The following is a 21,528-nucleotide window of genomic DNA, read 5'->3' on the forward strand; positions in this document are numbered from 1 at the left end:
GTGAGACAGGCCTCGAAATTTTATTCGCCTTTGTTTGAGAGGGTGATTTTGGCGGGGGAAGGGGGGGGGTTGAACTGCCCCTCTTGTACAGTTTTATAAAGTTGACACCTGTATAGTATTATATTGGGGATTTAAACCCAAATGAGGGAAGTCCACAAGATGTGTATAAAGTTTTGTACAGTTCAATATTTAAGTCAAGAGTACCTGAACCATTTTGAATGGAATTGAGCGGATGAATAAATTATATACTCAGAGTCAATAGCCTGATCCACGGAAGACTCCTCACACTTCACTTTTTACTCTACGTTCGGAAAAAAAATGATATAAGGTATTGATGTCCGCGCGGAGTAAAAAGTGAATAGGGCAAAGTCGGTTGAGGATGGGCCCTTTGTTAATCATTTTTCACTTTTCGTAACTCCAATATCGTATACATAAAGTATCTACCTCTTTTTACTTTTATACATCCATACCACGGGGGGCACGGTTAGTCCAGTGGTAACGCGCTTGCTTGCCATGCAGAAGGTCCCGGGTTCGAATCCCACCATCGACAAAAATTTGTACTCAACCCGATATAGTTGAGAATATTTACAATTAATTGATTTGACTGAGTTTTAAAATATTTACAAGTGAGGTAATCCAGAATATTTACAGCGGTATAAAAAGAAAAAAAGTAGAAAAACGAGTTAAAAAAAGAAATACGAGTATTAGTTTTCATTTGAGTATTGTGTTTCCCATCGTTGGAGATCTTTGATTCATAAGGAAATTGTAACCAAGTTGGTTTTCCTTTATCATTCCTCTGTTAGCTACCACCAAAAAGGAGGCGGTTTAATGATCAAAGATCCTTGACAATGTAAAAAAGAAGTAGGTATAGGATAGAGAGGAGAAGAAAAAGAGAGGACAGCAAAAGGCAAGATAAAAAAACCTTCTCAGAAGCATATTTGTAAAGATTGTTAATGAATATAAAAACAGAATTTTGAACTTTGAAGTGTTTGTCAAAAAATCCTATTGAAAGTTGGATTGAACAATCCAAATATTGTAAGGATCGGAGAAGAAATTCCATGAGATGAAAAATATTACAATGTCCAAGTAGACAAAAAGGAAAGAAACAGATCGTAGAAGAATTTCTAAGACATGGTAGACTAATTTGTACCATAGCTAACAGTATTTTGAGACCGTTGTTGGTCTCAATACAATAAACCTACAAACAACACTATCAGTTTTCATTACAAAAAGGTTTACAGTTGGTTGACAACGTGAACAGGCAATATTTTCCAAAAAAAGAAAAGTTATTGACAAAATCTTTTATAAAAGAACAATGTAAAATTTAGATCCATGATGCCTTTGGAAGGGCTTTTTTTCTTTCTTGACAAAACGTTGAAGAAAATAAAAATGCAAGTTTTTTTTTTTTTTTTTTTTTTTTTTTCCCGGGGGCGACACCTGAGGAAGAAGAGGGAGAGGTTGAAACATGGAAATAAAGGCAACGTTTTGAAAGATTTTCCTCATACATGTAGGTAACCCTTACATTCTGAATTATAAATTAAGGAGCGCGGTAGCGCTCCGCCCCGCCAAGTTAAGACAGTTTGACAGTAATTTATATGTGAGGTAAATTTACTAGGTAAACACCTACCTGAAAATACTGACGTGATCTTCACTACACTCCTAACTATTGATACCTAAACAACTGATTGACTATTACTACCCTGTACAACTGATGGATTTTGGTTGGACAAAAAATTTAGTCAGAAGTATCTCACTATGAATTTCTACGAATTTTTCGAACGATCACCGAAAATTTCAACAGCAAGGGTCTCAGAACTTCGGGTTTTAAAAAGATTCGCCTTCGAATTTATTCGAAATACAAACGGAGAGTAGAAAACTAAAGATCAGAAAGATCATATGAAATGGACATGTAAAAAAACTGAAAACGTTTGTTAATGAAAATTTGCCTGTTCACACAGCAACCATAATAGACATAAAATATTTCAAAAATAACTTACAAAAAATACACAAGTACAAAACGCTTATAAAAAAACAATGAAATAATCATCGTACAAAAAAATATAAAACTTGAGAGAACTTTGATTACATAAACAAAATAAAGTCATGATCTATAAAACTAAAAGGTAATAAAAATCTAATAACATTTATTCCTTTGCAGTCGATTTAGAGTACAAATTCATAAATAATTTTGAATGATTAATGTGGAAATGAAGATCAATGATAAATTTTACAATGAAATAATCATCGTACAAAAAATATAAAACTTGAGAGAACTTTTGTTACATAAACAAAATAAAGTCATGATCTATAAAACTAAAAGGTAATAAAAATCTAATAAAATTTATTCCTTTGCAGTCGATTTAGAGTACAAATTCATAAATAATTTTGAATGATTAATGTGGAAATGAAGATCAATGATGAATTTTAACTACATGATGATGATTATGATGAATGAGAAGAACAATTGTTTGTGGGAAAATGAAAAAGAATTTTGGAAAGGAGTTGCCATACCAGAAAAAGAACAAGGAAGTTATCGGAACTAGAGGGTTGGGATTGTAAAAAATTAAAAAAGTCAATAATATACCCAGATACATATAAAATTATTACTAAAATATAACAGGAAGGAGAAATGGTAAGGCAAAAGGCACGACTGAACACAATCAAAGAAATGGCCAAAGGTAAAAACCAAAAACAGATTACAAATTAGAAGGGCAGGAAAAAAAGGGACATACAAAATAAATTAAAGGAAAATGAGATGAACATGAATGATATGCTTGATACATTTTGATTGTGTAAACAATTTGTACTAAAATCTGACAGAATAAATTACATACCATAACAGGAAGGAGAAATGGTAAGGCAAAAGGCACGACTGAACATAATCAAAGAAATGGCCAAAGGTAAAAACCAAAAACAGATAACAAATTAGAAGGGCAGGAAAAAAAGGGACATACAAAATAAATTAAATGAAAATGAGATGAACATGAATGATATGCTTGATACATTTTGATTGTGTAAACAATTTGTACTAAAATCTGACAGAATAAATTACATACATATGTGGATAATAAAGATGAAGTCTGCAAAGTTTTAGGGAACAAGAATTGATGATTGAGGGGTAATAAGCGTACATCACTTGAGGTTTGGTAAAGAAAAAAAAGAAGTGACCATGAACATAATTGTAATATCCAGACCAGTAAGCAAAATTTTGAATATGTAAAACCATCTTTTCCAGCATTAGGTATTCCTCTTTTCCCCCAATTTTTTAGCCATCGGCATCGCGTCGAGTTTATTATGTTAACATACAAACAAACCCTAACATCGATGGTCAGCCAAAATTTTTGTTAGGGAACTAGTTGAATTAACGTGTAAATAAAACACTGGGCTTGAAATTCACATGTGAGACCCAAAAAGCGAAACTTCATCTTTCATTATTGCACCAAATCTTTTCCATTCCTTTTCGAGGCAATTTTTTGCGAGATTCACAATCTTTAAAAAAATGGTCAGAACATAAAAACAATATTCGACGAACACTCTCTTCAGAGACAACAGTGAGATGATTCTTTGATTCTTTTGAACACCATATTTCAGATACTACTGGAAGAACTCTCCCGTGCGGCCCTCATGCGACGCGGAGTGCCGGAAGCGTATGCTATGCGATCTCCGCTCCGGCAGATCCCACGACCGCAAGGTCCTCTGTCAGGAGATCGAATCCCGGATTGACGCAAACACGCGGATAGGCTGGAAGGCGTGGCTGTACAACGGACTCGCTATATCGTACGTGCCATATCTACTCGCCCTTGTGGGCAGCTTTCTAGCGGGCCTCGCGGTCAACGCGTTTAAATTATTGTTTCCCTTCCTTTGAGAGGGAGAGTTAGGCCTGTCGCACATTGAAAGCGTAGTCGTCTGAAAAACCAAAAGTATGAAAATTACTTACTTTACCTACCAACCTCAGTCGTGTAGTGGTTAGCGCGGTAGACTTCGGATGTGGAGGTTGGTGGTTCAATTCCAAGTCAAGTCATATTGTTTAGCGTAGTGCATTAGGCAGGGAACGACGCTTGTGACAAGCATTTATGCTTAACACAATTAAAATTCCTTACTTACTTTGCGAATTAGCAGTCAATGATCTCAAACTATTGTTTCCTTTCCTTTGAGAAGGAGTGCGAATTAGCAGTCAATGCTCTCAAACTATTGAGAGCATTGAGAGCCGTGTTCGTGAAATAGACATTGCACCTGTCTCACGGTGTTAGAAGGATTGTGGGCTTTTAAACCCCTTTGGACGCCCAGAATCAATATCTGGTCTCCTTCCATGTCCAAAGGCCACTTCCCCACTTGTCGTTCGGTATGAAAATGGAATAGAGTTCCTTTAGGTATCATTTTCATAGGTTTGATTTTGCAGGCGACTACGCCCTATTAAAAAGTCGTGCGGGCTCGTGCGTCTACTCTTCCGATGTAAGACGGGCCTCAAAGTATTACATATTTGTCTTTGTTTGAGAGGGTGATTTTGGCGGGGAAGGGGGGGTTAAACTGCCCCTGTGTACAGTTTTCTGAAATTGACACCTGTATAGTATTATATTGTGGATTTAAACCCAAACGAGAGAAGTCCACAAGATGTGTGTAAAGTTTTGTACAGTTTAATATTTAAGTCAAGAGTACCTGAACCATTTTGAATGGAATGGGGCTCAACCACTTTTTTTTTTCTTCGCTGATAAAGGAAGTTCGAAACACGCTGATCTCAATAGAAATGCTTAAAATTTCATTTGAGGCTTCCTAAGATGAGAAATCTTCGTTTGAAATTTTCGAATTTTGAAACGCAAAAATTTTCGCGGGCAGCCATTTTTTCGTGATGACGTCAGTTCATGCGAGGTCGTAAACCATGGCTGCTTCAACGTTATTTTTTTTTGCGACCTTTGAGCGACATTTTAGGGGATTTAGGGACCGTTTTGGATGTTTTTGAGTGCGCCAATGCACTTTTTGGGTACTTTTACATCGGAATAGGACTCTACCTCGAAAAAAATTGTCATTTGGTTGTGCCCCATTGAGCGGATGAATAAATTATATACTCGTAGTCAATAGCCTGATCCACGGAAGACTCCTCACACTTCACTTTTTACTCTACGTTCGGAAAAAAAAATGATATAAGGATTATAAGGTATTGATGTCCGCGCGGAGTAAAAAGTGAATAGGGCAAAGTCGGTTGAGGATGGGCCCTTTGTCATTTTTCACTTTTCGTAACTCCAATGTCGTATACATAAAGCATCTAGGTACCTCTTTTTACTTTTATACATCCATAGATACCCTCTTATTTTCTATTTCTCATCTCCTAGATAAGGGGGATTTTTATTTTCCATGAAAATTTTTAGTTTAAAATTATCTCGTCTCCAAAGGGATGTTAGTGTAAGGATGAATTGATGATATACCTACCGGAAAATCGACAGCGTAGATTTCTTAGTCTAACCTTTTCGATTTAATTTATGTAGTAGTTGAATTGATTAACAATTGAATGACTGACAACATTACCTGTACCTCGTTGTACGACTAACGTTATAACCGTAGTAATAGCTACTTTAGTGCTAACTTTGATATGTCCTTTTACTGTACCTTACATACTGACCTAACGGACTGTTAATACTTACTAACTTTCTTGTTTACTGTACCAAGTTACTTAACCAACATTATCTAACATAAGATCTGGTAGGTACCTATATACCTACCTAGGTACTTGGGCACCACCTACTTTCACTAACTTTTTAACAGTGATGTGTAGAATACTTGTTCTCAATATGTACCTACTTATTACCTAACTTTGACAAAATTACGTAATTTAACCCGAAGAATATTGAGGAAAAATATGGAAAATGTCCTCTTTTGAATCAAAAGTGGACAGTCGACACACATATTTCTTTAAATTTGTATTTGGAAACTTTGCACCCAAAGTTGTTTTTTATTTCCCACAGAGCTCGTCACATTTCAAAGGACAAGTTTGGTTCGACATTAAAGTGGTGGAGTTTCTGTTAAAGTATTTCAAGTGATAATTAACCATGTTTTATTATTTCTCTCTAACTAACTATGTATCTTACTAATGTAAACTATTTTGTGGTGATTGGCCTCTGTTCTTTTTCTAGTCTTTTGTGTAAATATTCTTTCAACTCTAGCCACAGACACATGGTGAGTTGTAATTTAGATTTTATTAGTTTGCCCTTTATGAAAGGCCATTTTTTTACCTCCCAAAAATAGTTGCATGATCTTTTTCAATGTAAAAATTTAAATTTTTCCTGGAAAGGTACAACTGCAAACGCAGGAAAATTGCATGGTTGAATTTTGGTGTTTTTATGTACATATTAAACTCAAATTCCAAAGGAAATCGGTCTAAAAGAATTTATTGATGCATGATTTTATGTATGTAACTCCTAATTAGGTAAACTGCAGTGGTCAGAAGTCGTATGGCCAAAAGAGAAGGATGTAACGTATACACAGTCTACATATTAGTTGGGTCTATTCAATTTTTACAAAGATTTTTTACTGATTCAAATTTGACAGCTTAGTTGCATATAAGGAAGAAGAAAGCAGGGCCATTTTTCACGAGATGCTGAATTCTGAAACTTGATACCCGTTACGATTGTTCCTCCCTATCTGATTGTAAGATAGATCGCTCGTGTGTTACAGGGCTTATACGCGACCTGGAAAACTCATGGAATCTGAAAATCGGCCAAAAAGTCATGGAAAATCGTGAAAATTTAAAGAAAACCTGGAAAAGTCATGGAATTTGTCACCCGGTTAAAAATTAAAAATGTTCAAATTAAATATCAAGTTTTTCCGAAAAACGGCCTGCGTCGCATTCCCTCTCATATTCCTTGACGTTCTGCACATTGCATATTTTATTTAAATGAAGGGGTAATCTTTAAACCATGGCTGTTTCAACGTTATTTTTTTGTGACCTTTTAGCGACATTTTAGGGGATTTAGGTACCGTTTTGGATGTTTTTGAGTGCGCCAATGCACTTTTTGGGTACTTTTTCATCGGAATAGGACTCTATCTCGAAAAAAATTGTCATTTGGTTTAGCCCCTATAATTTTCGCGGGCAGCCATTTTTTCGTGATGACGTCAGTTCATGTGTCAGTTCGTGATGACGTCAGTTCATGTGTAAACCATGGCTGTTTCAACGTTATTTTTTTTTGCGACCTTTTAGCGACATTTTAGGGGATTTAGGTACCGTTTTGGATGTTTTTGAGTGCGCCAATGTACTTTTTGGGTACTTTTACATCGGAATAGGACTCTATCTCGAAAAAAATTGTCATTTGGTTGAGGCCCTATAATTTTCGCGGGCAGCCATTTTTTCGTGATGACTTCAGTTCATGCGAGGTCGTAAACCATGGCTGCTTCAACGTTATTTTTTTTTGCGACCTTTGAGCGACATTTTAGGGGATTTAGGGACCGTTTTGGATGTTTTTGAGTGCGCCAATGCACTTTTTGGGTACTTTTACATCGGAATAGGACTCTACCTCGAAAAAAATTGTCATTTGGTTGTGCCCCATTGAGCGGATGAATAAATTATATACTCGTAGTCAATAGCCTGATCCACGGAAGACTCCTCACACTTCACTTTTTACTCTACGTTCGGAAAAAAAAATGATATAAGGATTATAAGGTATTGATGTCCGCGCGGAGTAAAAAGTGAATAGGGCAAAGTCGGTTGAGGATGGGCCCTTTGTCATTTTTCACTTTTCGTAACTCCAATGTCGTATACATAAAGCATCTAGGTACCTCTTTTTACTTTTATACATCCATAGATACCCTCTTATTTTCTATTTCTCATCTCCTAGATAAGGGGGATTTTTATTTTCCATTAAAAATTTTAGTTTAAAATTATCTCGTCTCCAAAGGGATGTTAGTGTAAGGATGAATTGATGATATACCTACCGAAAAATCGACAGCGTAGATTTCTTAGTCTAACCTTTCCGGTTTAATTTTTGTAGTAGTTGAATTGATTAACAATTGAATGACTGACATTATTACCTGTACCTCGTTCTACGACTAACGTTAAAACCGTAGTAATAGCTACCTTAGTGCTAACTTTGATATATCCTTTTACATACTGACCTAACGGACTGTTATTACTTACTAAGTTTCTTGTTTACTGTACCAAGTTACTTAACCAACATTATCTAACATAAGATCTGGTACCTAGGTACTTGGGCACCACCTACTTTCACTAACTTTTTAACAGTGATGTGTAGAATACTTGTTCTCAATATGTACCTACTTATTACCTAACTTTGACAAAATTACGTAATTTAACACCGAAGAATATTGAGGAAAAAAATGGAAAATGTCCTCTTTTGAATCAAAAGTCGACACTCGACACACATATTTCTTTAAATTTGAATTTGAAAACTTTGCACCCAAAAGTTGTTTTTTTATTTCCCACAGAGCTCGTCACATTTCAAAGGACAAGTTTGGTTCGACATTAAAGTGGTGGAGTTTCTGTTAAAGTATTTCAAAAATCAACTATCAGATTGCTTAATTCGAGAGTTAAACTTAATCCGAATTTAAACTACATTTGTGAACCCGGGAGTAGAGGGGCTTTCATTAAAGGCAAATTTTGTTTGATCAGAAGTTGTGATAAACTGGTGAACAAAATGAGCACTTGCGTTCCGGTTTTGTTCACCAATATCACACCTCTTCAAACACATATAAAGTGGAAAATTGGGCGAGATTTTGCCATAATAAATTAAAATACTGATACGTATATGATGGAATGATGTAAAGTAACGTAAATTTGACTCAAAATGAAAAAGATCGAGCGTACTAACCCGATATAGTTAAGAATATTTACAATTAATTGATTTGACTGAGTTTTGAAATATTTACAAGTGAGGTAATCCAGAATATTTACAGCGGTATAAAAAGAAAAAAAAAAAGTAGAAAAACGAGTTAAAAAAAGAAATACGAGTATTAGTTTTCATTTGAGTATTGTGTTCCCCATCGTTGGAGATCTTTGATTCATAAGGAAATTGTAATCAAGTTGGTTTTCCTTTATCATTCCTCTGTTAGCTACCACCAAAAAGGAGGCGGTTTAATGATCAAAGATCTTTGACAATGTAAAGAAGTATAGAATAGAGAGGAGAAAAAGAGAGGACAGCAAAAGGCAAGATAAAAAAACCTTATCAGAAGATACATATTTGTAAAGATTGTTAATGAATATAAAAACAGAATTTTGAACTTTAAAGTGACTGTCAAAAAATCCTATTGAAAGTTGGATTGATCGGATTGTATTGTAAGGAGAAATATTGTAAGGATCGGAGAAGAAATTCCATGAGATGAAAAATCTTACAATGTCAAAGTAGACACAAAGGAAAGAAACAGATCGTAGAAGAATTTCTAAGACATGGTAGACTAATTTGTACCATAGCTAACAGTATTTTGAGACCGTTGTTGGTATAAGGAAGAAGAAAGCAGGGCCATTTTTCACGAGATGCTGAATTCTGAAACTTGATACCCGTTACGATTGTTCCTCCCTATCTGATTGTAAGATAGATCGCTCGTGTGTTACAGGGCTTATACGCGACCTGGAAAACTCATGGAATCTGAAAATCGGCCAAAAAGTCATGGAAAATCGTGAAAATTTAAAGAAAACCTGGAAAAGTCATGGAATTTGTCACCCGGTTAAAAATTAAAAATGTTCAAATTAAATATCAAGTTTTTCCGAAAAACGGCCTGCGTCGCATTCCCTCTCATATTCCTTGACGTTCTGCACATTGCATATTTTATTTAAATGAAGGGGTAATCTTTGCTGGAGTACCTCCGCCCCCTAATTTTCTGGAAAATTCATGGAATTTTATTCCGGGAAAAGCGTATAAACCCTGTACATAAAACTATGTATGTTAAAGTTCCGTACAGAGTCAAACTTGAACCGAATTTAAACCCTGTGGCCCCGGCCATAATCGTATTTAAATACTGTCGAAAATTAAACCATTTCAAACTCCAATTCAATTGAACTTCTGTTCTATAGAGGTGCTCTATTAAACTGTTGGTATAATGGAACAACTTGTTCTAAACTGACAATCTAAATAAAGCACTACCTACTTATAGTATGAAAAATAGCCCTTCTTTTCCTGCATAGATCACGTTCAACTTCGAAAATCTCTAACACTCTTCCCTTTCTCGTTTCTTTTTTCCAGAATGTCCATGATCATGTCGATACCATCCTATACGTATCAGATACCCAAATACTTCCTAGGACTGACGTGACACCCTACTTACCTGACTAGAGAACTACCAGACTGACCCGGTATACAATTGTTCGAGGAATTACAAAGAGGACTTGAGTGAGCAAAGGGAGAGTACATGTAAAGAGAAATACCAGAGTGACCCGGTATACAACTATTTGAGGAACTACAAAGAGGATTTGAGGAGTGATCATAGATTATAGAGGGATTTTTACTCTAGAGATGAGTAAAGAGTGAGCGAGTTATAATGAAGGAACTACTCTTATCAGTGGATTACTCAGTTTTTTTTTTTTTTTTTTTTAATAGTTTGTGAATCAATTACCTGACAAGAGAACTTTTTCTAGCCGGCCTCGCGGTCAACGCGTTTAAATTATTGTTTCCCTTCCTTTGAGAGGGAGAGTTAGGCCCGTCGCACATTGAAAGCGTAGTCACTTGGAAACCCAAAAGTATGAAAATTACTTACTTTACCTACCAACCTCAGTCGTGTAGTGGTTAGCGCGGTAGACTTCGGATGTGGAGGTTGGTGGTTGAAGAGGTTTGATAGAGGGAACTGTAACTGCTAAGGTCTTATCGTCCCGAAATCGAAGAGAGCAGGAAGTCAGGGTAGAAAAAAGCCAGCCGTTCCGAGCACGAACCTTATCTGTTAAGAGTAAAGTTCGCCTCGGCCGGGAATCGAACCCGCAACCTAGCCGTGCTACTCTCCAAGCTAACTGGAATGGCAAAGAGAATGTACATAATAGAGGGATCTTTCTAGAGATGTGTACCGAGTGAGTGAGTTATAAAAAATTGCGAGTATAATTAACGGGAAGTGAATTCCGGTACAATACAAAAATCGAGAAAGAAGAAAGAGCGTCATTCTCCCAAATAGCTATCAACAATTTTTCTGTACTTTTTAAAAACAAAACCACTTTTTTTTACCTCTAAAAGTCAATGAAAATGACCCACTTTTTACGACAAAAGACCTTAATAACGTAACTTGCGAGTACGTGGTATGTAACTTTACTTGTATCAAGTACCAACTACTTACGACAAATTTCTATTTGTGGCAAGTGTTTGGATGGTTGTCTAGCTGACTAGTCTGGTCACTTGCCAAGAGCTGTTCGTAGTTCACTCAGTTTTATGAGGAAAACTCAACAATATACACGAGGTTGCCGCATTGGGAGAAACGGAAAAAAAAATGGTCAGAACATAAAAACAATATTCGACGAACACTCTCTTCAGAGACAACAGTGAGATGATTCTTTGATTCTTTTGAACACAAAAACGTGGTACAAGTAACTCCATGGCGAAAAAACATTCATACTCCGAGCTGCTATGGAATGATTTAGGAAGATACACAGTCTTCACTGACATGAGCAAAATATTTAGTACACACTACGAATAACAGACATCTTCCAAACACAGCAATTCTGTCTACGGATATCTTGAAAGTTCCTATAGTTGAAGCTCTGAGTATATTAGGCCATTTGAGTTTGCAAGTAGAGAAGATACTAGAACGACAAAAGATGCACCAGAAATATGTACCAATGAGCGGAAAAAAAAACTCGAGATTTATGACCGCTTAATCCGAGATGAGTCTCGGATTAGCAATCTGATTGGTTGATTTCAGATTGCTTAATCCGAGAGTTACACTTGAAACAAGTGTAAAGTCGGATTGTACTCCCGAACATTGGTTAAAGGGAAGTACAGGGGTACATTATCCTATGGACACGTTTACCATCCGGGGGGTGAGTTTAAACTCGGTTTAAGTTTAACTCTCGGATTAAGCAATCTAATTGGCTGAAATTTTTGGTCCTAGAACCACACTCGGTCCTAATGGAACCAAGGACAAAACTAAACCTAGTTAAACACATGAGCAGAAGCACGTTCGCAACACAATATCATCTCAGCAGTCTCTTCAGATTGGCCCGGTTTGCTTTGGATCCCACGGTAAAGTATTTCCGTTTTGATCGCGGTGTGGTGGGCGGGAGCAGGATGCAGGAGTGCGCGGGTTCGATGCTGTACTCGCCTAGACAGGAGGTGCAGAAGACGTATTCGCAGCCCTTGTTGACGCATTGGGCCATGGAGTTGGTCTTGTTCACTTTGGCCGGGAGTTTACATCGGGTACACCGCTGTAGAGATTCGTCTTTTGAGAGCTTTTCTCCTTCCTGTGGAGAGAAAATATGTTGCGATCAGATTCAATGCAAAGTTTAGTAAAACAGTCAATAATGGACTCTTGCATAGAATAAAAGTCCCTGGAAATCAACCAATCAAATTGCTTAATCCGAGAGTTAAATTTAAACCGAGTTTAAACTCACTTCTGTGGCCCCCGGCCTGAACAATATCTGACCAAAGAGATTATCTTGAACACACCTAGAGATTTCATTGTAAAAACTACAAATAAAAATGTGGAACAAAAATTACCATTTGTTTAATTTTAAATGTCCAGTGTTTTTATTTTTTCCTGAAAAGACTCTTGAGTCGAAAATGAGGGAGGAAACAAGCTAATATGTATTACATAGGGGTATTTTAATTATGTTAAGTATGAATGTGTATTAGTATTACAAATATCGTTCCTCGATAAATATTGTTGTTCCGCAGATAAGTTCGATTCCCGCCCGGGGTAAACTTGATCCTTAAACACGCAAGATTGGTTCTCGGAACGGCTGGCTTACTCCTGTCCTGTCCTCCTTCTCCCTTCGATTTTGGACGATAATACCTCTGCTCGTACGGTTCCCTCCATCAAACCATTTCAGAAAAATAGTATTCATAGCGAATAGCTTCCTAGTGACCCAAAAAACACAACCCCGACCCAAAGCTGTGACTTTCGTTAGAAAAGAATAGCTCACCCCTAAAGTGAATTTATCTAAAAAGACTTAGTGGCGGGAAAGATTGACATTTCATCTTAAATTTCTTTACCTTTTGTCTGTTACTGAAAGTAACTTTGGCCCACTAGTGGAAAGATTCTGGGTTCGATTCCCTGATCATCTAAGAAACCCAGGTGGATTTTTTTTCTGCCGGAAATATTTGAAACCTAAAAATCATGAGCCAGCCTAGTTAACTTGGAGGGTAGAGCGCCTGCCTTGTAAGCGCTAAGTCGCGGGTTCGATTCCCGCCCGGGGCGAACTTTCTCCAACAGATGAGATTAGTTCTGGTTTTCTCCTATCTTGTGTTAATGGTCCTCTGAACTGAAGTATTTCTTTTTTATGATTCTCCCTCAGTTGGATTCAGCATTTTCAAAGAGAGAGAGAGAGAGAGAGAGAGGTGGGAGGGGGGGAGAACACCAACAACCTACCTCAAGACTACAAACTAAGCCCAACGGATACGGGAATAATAATAATAATAATAATAAAAAAAAAAACAAAATTTAATTGTGGAAATATAAAATGTTTGCTAAAACGTTTATTTCGTGAGCTAATAAATACTTTGTTCTCTATTTATTCTCGGATATACAATCTCTAGGTTTTTACACGACTAAAACTTTGTACACAATAATTTACATGGTTATCTCCAAAAAGGAGATGACAAGATGACAGTTTAGAAGTTAAAATAAGACATATTGCTTTGAGCATAGAAAATAAAATTGAAAACTCTGTCAAAAACGTTCGCAGCACATTTTCTGTACAACATAAACGACCAAGGGGGCCACAAAGTGAGTTTAAACTCCGTTGAAGTTTTAATCTCGGTTTAAGCAATCTGATTAGTTAAAAATTGGATTTTTATAAAATCAACTATAAAAGTCCCTGGAGTCGAAAATGAGGGAGGAAACAAGCTAATATTACATAGGGGTATTTTAATTATGTTAAGTATGAATGTGTATTAGTATTACAAAAAATCGTTCCTCGATAAATATTGTTGTTCCGCAGATAAGTTCGATTCCCGCCCGGAGTAAACTTGATCCTTAAACACGCATGATTCGTTCTCGGAACGGCTGGCTTACTCCTGTCCTGTCCTCCTTCTCCCTTCGATTTTGGACGATAATATCTCTGCTCGTACGGTTCCCTTCATCAAACCATTTCAGAAAAATAGTATTCATAGCGAATAGCTTCCTAGTGACCCAAAAAACACAACCTCGACCCAAAGCTGTGACTTTCGTCAGAAAAGAATAGCTCACCCCTAAAGTGAATTTACCTAAAAAGACTTAGTGGCGGGAAAGATTGACATTTCATCTTAAATTTCTTTTAAGTCCATTTAGCTAAAAATACATCTTGGTGGGAAACATATTTTACATTCTATTTCTTTTGATTCCAGGAAAAACTCGTTGAATCTGCTCAGCTGAAATCTTACCTGCCGAAACAAATTGAACACGGTATGACTTTGGATTTCCCGGGGCGCGCTGGTACGCTGACTGGTTTGGTTGGAATGAACATTGGTAATGTTGTTGAGCAATCGTAAGCCCTTGTTACTGGGGGCGTCGAGCGCTGGCCTTTGGTTGGATAGGAGCCGCTGTGAACAAGGTAGATAGTAAGTTTATTATATGGAAAGACCGGACGGAATCTCAATAAGATATAAACTGGCTAAGGTAATCCTCTACAAGAGAAAAAATGTTTTGTCATTGAGTCCCAATCCCAATTTATATTTTTTTTATTTTCTTACTTGTTCGTTAGTTTTTATATTTTATATTCTTACTTGTTATAAACATTTTGATTTAAAAAAATCAAGCCACATTTATTAGTTAATACAAAGATACTAGGTAGGTACCTTAATTTATATGTAGTCGCTTATAAAGATACTACTTAATACATTTTAAATGTTAAAATCGAGGTTTGTGTGCTGATTTCTATTGATTTGATCAATGTAGCTAACCTGCCATGCAATTTTTCGAGAGGTTTGACAGAAATTGAAGAGAAAAGGTGGACAGGATAGGAAAAAGCCAGCCGTTCTGAAAACGAATCTTATCTGTTTAGGATAAAGTTCGCCCAGGGCGGGAATCGAACCCGCGACCTAGTGATAGACCTGACAACCCGGTTCCTAATACTCACGTTGGTTTTGTCGTTCAGTTCCTGTTCGTTCTCAGCGTTGGAAATCTTCCGGTTCAAATAATCTCTCAGTCTGTTTCTCACCATCACGTTTGCATTGACTACTCGGTTCCAACTTTTCGACACCCGACTCGCACTTGCTACATCTTCATCGCTCAGGTAGGCGCCTAATACTCACGTTGGTTTTGTCGTTCAGTTCCTGCTCGTTCTCAGCGTTGGAAATCTTCCGGTTCAAATAATCTCTCAGTCTATGTCTCACCATCACGTTTGCATTGACTACTCGGTTCCAACTTTTCGACACCCGACTCGCACTTGCTACATCTTCATCGCTCAGGTAGGCGAATATTTTACTCAGCACCGGGAAATAGTCGTGCGCCCCGCCAAGTTCCGTGAGGAGGTCGACTCTGTCTTCCAGGCGGTCTTGGAGCTTCTCGCTCCGCGTGGGTGTTTCCGCGTCAGGGGAGAAAGAGAGGAAGGCGGAGCCGGGAGTGCAGTACCCGCTGTCTTGTTCCTCGTACGAGGAGGCAGCTTTCCTGTGTAGGCGGGCGAGGAGACCGGAACACGCCTGGGGAGTTCTCGTGTCCGCGTGATGAGAACTCATCGTGCTGGGAATGCGGTACGGGGCGACAAATTTTCGATGATCAGTTTTTAGTGCCAAAACACGTTTTGAGGTCCCTAGAGCCTAAATCCAAAATTTCAGCCATTGGTCCGTGTGTGTGTGTCTATCTTGTCTATATGTATATCTGTCTGTAAACAAAATATCTCGAGAAGGGTAAGGGCTAGAGACTTGAAATTTGGTATGTAGCTGTGAAATGTGACAAGGATGCGACACGAAATTTTTGGTTAAGACCGGTGCAACGCTTGGCGGCATTTTACCGCTTTTTGGCGGTTTTCGCTCCGGGGCGACACCTGAGGAAGAAGAGGGAGAAGTTGAAACATGGAAATATGAAGATTTGAAAGGCAACGTTTTGAAAGATTTTCCTCATACATGTAGGTAATCCTTACATTCTGAAGAATTATAAATTAAGGAGCGCGGTAGCGCTCCGCCCCGCCAAGTTAAGTGACAGTAATTTATATGTGAGGTAAATTTATTAGGTAAACACCTACCTGAAAAATACTGACGTGATCTTCACTACACTCCTAACTATTGATACCTATACAACTGATTGACTATTGCTACCCTGTACAACTGATGGATTTAGGTTGGACAAAAAATTTAGTCAGAAGTATCTCACTATGAATTTCTACGAATTTTTCGAACGATCACCGAAAATTTCAACAGCAAGGGTACTATAATCTGAATGATGGGACCAAGAATTTGCACTATGATATTGCTGGCTGGAGATAGGGAAGTATACCTGACCTATGTAGGGAGTGGCTACCTATTTGGAGTATTTGGACTATTGAGGGTGGTATTTATGTGGCGGTCACGTATTTTCGTACCTAGTCATGTCTATTGAGCTACGACGAAGGTAGATTAGGTTGAAGCAAAAAAGACCCAGCAAAATCAAAGTCATGGCTTGTAGTCCGAAGGTATCACTAATTCACTATTACTGTCAGGGAGGGGATCCTACTAATCCTTGTTTGTTTTCCTGCTGGGATACGATTGAAAACCCCTTCTTCCACCCGCGAAAAGAAACCACACAAAAAGAAAAGACTAATCAGTAGGGTTAGGTCTGACTTTTAATCTCCACCTAACCTAATGCTACCCTAGCCTAATCCACAAGTATTCAAAATTCGAAATAAAACTTACAGAAATAAGTAAATTGGATATCGCCCTAGGGAAATTATAAAACTTACCAAACCTCGGTGAATATTCGTAAGCAACCCCCATGATGGAGGAATTTTGTGGAAACCACACTAACTAAACCGAAGTCATTCAAAAATTTACTGATATGTACTTAAGTAAATTTTGACGTGATGAACTTATACCAAGCTTCAACTTTTAAAAAACACACATACACACACTTGGAAAGAAAAAAGTACGTCCTTAACTTAATAATAAAATTATTAGAATGAACCCCACTTGTCAAAAGCAAGATAACAACTGAATTGAAAATTGATGAATTGGCAGAAGGTGAACATTTGAGTGACCTACAGGTACCAAACGTATTTTTGTCTCTGGGTACCGTAGTAGTTCAAAGGTACCATTTTTCGTCAAAAAGGACAAAAGATGGGACCTTCCTTTGTTTCTACCTTTTTTTTTTTTTTTTTTTTTTTTAAGAAAAAAATAGCGTTCTTAATTTTTGATTGATTGGTTGACGTACTCGATTTGAAATCAGTAGTCTCCGTTCGAATCCCGGTTCAGCAGGAAGTTATTTGTTAAATTAAAACTATGAAAATAGAACATTTTTGGAAAAGAAATTAAACTCTTTTTTATGGAGAAAAGCGCATCTTCACTTTTATTTTGTTTATAAAAAACACTGGATGAACGTTAAAGTTCAAAAATTTCATTCATTAAAATTTTCAAACAGCTCCAGCATCCAGCAGCCAATGAGAGATGAGAGGAGACGTGAAGAAGAGATCTGATTGGTTCATTTCAAAATTCAGCGCTTCAAGATACAACCATGTGCAACAACATGAGATTTTACAACTGGATCTTTAATTTCAATGCTCTCAGGTGAAAGCGGGGATTAACCCTTTCTCACACATGCTATTGTTTATTTCTGACCAATGCTTTGCTCCCTTCATCACCCTCTAGGTCTTTTTCCATTTTTACTTTCCTTATCCTATAGGAAGGAAAGTAATGTAATCCGGTCATCAGTTTTTACTGCCAAAACACGTTTTGAGATCCCTAGAGCCTAAATCCAAAGTTTCAGCCATTGGTCCGTGTGTGTGTGTCTGTCTCTCTGTCTATGTGTCTGTCTGTAAACAAAATATCTCGAGAAGGGTAAGAGCTAGAGACTTGAAATTTGGTATGTAGCTGTGAAATGTGACAAGGATGCTACTGAGGGTGGTATTTATGTGGCGGTCACGTATTTTCATACGTACCTAGTCATGTCTATTGAGCTACGACGAAGGTAGATTAGTTATGAAATAGGTAACTACAAAACTTATTACCTTTATACATATGATACAATGGATACACGTTCCGGTTTTGATCTTATTCGACTCGAGTTTCGTCCATCTCCGTGGACTTTTTCAAGGAAACTTTGTTTCCTTGGAGGAGGAAACAAGGAAACTTTCAAGGAAATAAGTTTTGTAGTTACCTATTTCATAACTTTATAACCTAGGTTGTCTAATATAAACATATTTAATAATAAGGTAGATTAGGTTGAAACAAAAGAGACCCAGCAAAATCAAAGTCATGGCTTGTAGTCCGAAGGTATCACTAATTCACTATTACTGTCAGGGAGGGGATCCTAGTAATCCTTGTTTGTTTTCCTGCTGGGATACGATTGAAAACCCCTTCTTCCACCCGCGAAAAGAAACCACCTAACCTAATGCTACCCTAGCCTAATCCACAAGTATTCAAAATTCGAAATAAAAATTACAGAAATAAGTAAATTGGATATCGTCCTAGGGAAATTATTAAACTTACCAAACCTCGGTGAATATTCGTAAGCAACCCCCATGATGGAGGAATTTTGTGGAAACCACTAACTAAACCGAAGTTATTCAAAAATTTACTGATATATTGTACTTGAATTTTGACGTGATGAACTTATAACAACTTTCAACTTAAAAAAAAAACACACACACACACACTTTGGAGAAAAAAGTACGTCCTTTACTTCTTAATAATTATTAGAATGAACCACACTTGTCAAAAGCAAGATAACAACTGAATTGAAAAATGATGAATTGGCAGAAGGTGAACATTTGAGTGACCTACAGGTACCAAACGTATTTTTGTCTCTGGGCACCGTAGTAGATAAAAGGTACCATTTTTCGACAAAAAGGACAAAAGATGGGACCTTCCTTTGTTTCTACCTTTTTTTTTTTTTAGTTTTATCAGATTTATCGATAATATTTTTAGTAGGGATAGAGAGGCCGAAAAAAAAACCGTTGAAATTTTGAATTTCATTCATGAGAGCCGAAATAGGTACCTGCCTACCTGCTAGTTTAAGATTTTATTCAAAGGTCTAAAGCACAATGCTTTCCCAAAAATTCGACCTGGAATGCCCCAATTGGATTGTGCTTGGTAGCGTGGTTATTTTACTGTTTAGAACTTTACGTCCTGTGGCTATTTTAGAATCTACTTGGGCCTCATAAGAACGATCAAAAAGCTAGCCCGCATTACATAGCGAAAACTTCACATTCACACTTCGCATAAGGACGTAATACATACATAGTACATACTACAAAAGAAATCCCTTGATAAACCTTGCTTAACCATTATAATTTTCGCTGTGACTTGAAAATTTTACAAAATGTAAACCTACTTAGCTACCTTCGTACACAAAAAGCCCACCCTGAGGCTTAGGTGTAGGGGCAAACAGCCCTAAAGGTCGGGTTAAGCTTATTAAGTAGCGCTACTCCGCCCCGCCAAGTCAAGAAAGTTTGATATTATGAATCTACCAAGCTAGAGAATTTAACCGTAGTAATAGTAGTGGCCTACTGCTGGAGTAAAGGGGTTTTTCAGTCCTATGCGAGCAGTATAAATAAGCACTACTATTATTATGTATTGCTTATTACCTAGCTCTTGAAAGAACAAGATAGAGGAAGCAAATCTTCAACTAATTTTTTTTTTTTTTTTTTTTAAGTAAAATAGTTGCGCCTTCGCCTTGTTGGTTTTATCACATCAATGGAAAATTGCTACACAAAGGAGCTGTGAATGAACAGAGCTTCCTTTTTCATTGTCATGGCTTCTGAATAATTACCCAAGATAACTTCTATAGCACTTTCTGTGTCCTCTTTTCTCTCATGAGTGAGATGGTTACCAGGTACCTACTTATCCATGAATGGTTTAAGGCTTTAAGGTTCTCAAATCACCACTTTATTCTGAGTTGAGTAAAAACTAGGTAATGCTGGAGCTTGCCATCTATCTTAAGGCCAAAACACACATGATAATAACATATTCATCTGAAACTCACATAGGTTGCTGTGTTTTATGTTCTGTCATGATCTGTGTGAGATGTTATTCATATTTTAAATTGTAACTAAAAGGAAAAGGAATTTAAATTGTTCTAAGCTTAAATGCTTGTCACAAATGTCATTTCCCGCTTAATACTATACACTAATTTCAATAATGACTTGGACTTGAACCACCAACCTCCAGATTCAAAGCCCACCATGCTAACCACTACACCATTGAGGATGGTGGTTGTCAGTTTGAAACAATACATACCATATTGTCCTACCACCATGTCAAGTCCAAGTCGAGTGTCACATCAATGGAAAATTGCTACAAAAAGGAGCTGTGAATGAACAGAGCTTCCTTTTTCATTGTCATGGCTTCTGAATAATTACCCAAGATAACTTCTATAGCACTTTCTGTGTCCTCTTTTCTCTCATGAGTGAGATGGTTATCAGGTACCTACTTATCCGTGAATGGTTTAAGGCTTTAAGGCTCTCAAATTACCACTTTATTCTGAGTTGAGTAAAAACTAGGTAGGTAATGCTGGAGCTTGCCATCTATATTAAGGCCAAAACACACATGATAATTACATATTCATCTGAAACTCACGTAGGTTGCTGTGTTTTATGTTCTGTCATGATCTGTGTGAGATGTTATTCATATTTTTACATTGTAACTGAAAGGAAAAGGAATTTAAATTGTTCTAAACTTAAAATGCTTGTCACAAATGTCATTTTCCGCCTAATACTATACTATAAACACTAATTTCAATAATGACTTGGACTTGAACCACCAACCTCCAGATTCAAAGCCCACCATGTTAACCACTACACCATTGAGGATGGTGGTTGTCAGTTTGAAACAATACATACCATATTGTCCTACCACCATGTCAAGTCCAAGTCAAGTTTTAAAATTAAGAATATCCCAAGTTGGTGCTTCTCAAAGTTGTAACTATGGCACACTTCTCAAGACTCCAATCTTTCCGCAACACCACCTACCCAGTTTGCTACAGTCAAAATATTTTTACTGGTTGTTGTTGTTGTTGTAGCGGCTTTAGCTTTTGCCGAATGGCGATAGCAGGATAAAGAAAAAATGTCTTTTTGTATCTGCTATACACTGGGGTGATGGTCTCTAGCTCAAGCCATGTTAAATTGGCTGGCTCGTCCTGAACCGCAGTCAACCATTGTGAGGACTTGTACTTGGTCTCCTTCGTACAAAAAAAGCCCACTCTGAGGCTTAAGTGTAGGGGCAAACAGCCCTAAAGGTCGGACTAAGCTTATTAAGGAGCACTACTCCGCCCCGCCAAGTCAAGAAAGTT

At 37.3% G+C, this 21,528-nt stretch overlaps 2 protein-coding genes and 1 long non-coding RNA gene across 3 annotated transcripts in view; 2 read left to right on the forward strand and 1 right to left on the reverse strand.

Annotated features, from left to right (window-relative positions):
• Positions 1-10,483, forward strand: part of LOC103519045 (sphingomyelin phosphodiesterase-like) — a 39,772-nt gene extending 29,289 nt beyond the window's left edge. The window contains 2 exon segments of the mRNA XM_026830494.1: positions 3,577-3,777; positions 10,182-10,483. Of these exon segments, the coding sequence (XP_026686295.1) occupies positions 3,577-3,777; positions 10,182-10,251 (271 nt within the window). The 3' untranslated portion in view covers positions 10,252-10,483.
• A 1,533-nt stretch (positions 10,484-12,016) lies between these two features.
• On the reverse strand, positions 12,017-16,582 carry LOC103518898 (F-box only protein 43-like). Its single transcript, XM_026830501.1, has 5 exons — positions 16,294-16,582; positions 15,366-15,816; positions 14,438-14,654; positions 12,527-12,553; positions 12,017-12,402 (listed from the first exon to the last, which is right to left on the reverse strand). The coding sequence occupies exons 2-5, from the start codon at positions 15,786-15,788 to the stop codon at positions 12,110-12,112; spliced, it is 960 nt and encodes a 319-aa protein (XP_026686302.1). The 5' UTR covers positions 15,789-15,816; positions 16,294-16,582; the 3' UTR covers positions 12,017-12,109.
• A 1,555-nt stretch (positions 16,583-18,137) lies between these two features.
• Positions 18,138-19,093, forward strand: LOC113471445. The gene is made up of 2 exons (XR_003394142.1): positions 18,138-18,207; positions 18,452-19,093. It is a non-coding gene; the product is annotated as an uncharacterized LOC113471445 (long non-coding RNA).
• The last annotated feature ends 2,435 nt before the right edge of the window (positions 19,094-21,528 follow it).

The sequence above is a fragment of the Diaphorina citri genome, unplaced genomic scaffold (assembly GCF_000475195.1).
Source record: "Diaphorina citri unplaced genomic scaffold, Diaci psyllid genome assembly version 1.1 scaffold63, whole genome shotgun sequence".
In the NCBI taxonomy this organism is placed as follows: Eukaryota; Metazoa; Arthropoda; class Insecta; order Hemiptera; family Psyllidae; genus Diaphorina; species Diaphorina citri.

What these genes read in the sequence shown, in the direction of transcription:
- LOC103518898 (XM_026830501.1), bottom strand. Translation starts at nt 15,788, where the DNA reads ATGAGTTCTCATCACGCGGACACGAGAACTCCCCAGGCGTGTTCCGGT. An exon ending in GGAATCAAAAGAAATAGAAT is followed by an intron (nt 12,554 to 14,437) that starts GTAAAATATGTT and finishes CTCTTTGGTCAG; the next exon opens with ATATTGTTCAGGCCGGGGGC. An exon ending in TCAGGCCGGGGGCCACAGAA is followed by an intron (nt 12,403 to 12,526) that starts GTGAGTTTAAAC and finishes TGCATTGAATCT; the next exon opens with GATCGCAACATATTTTCTCT.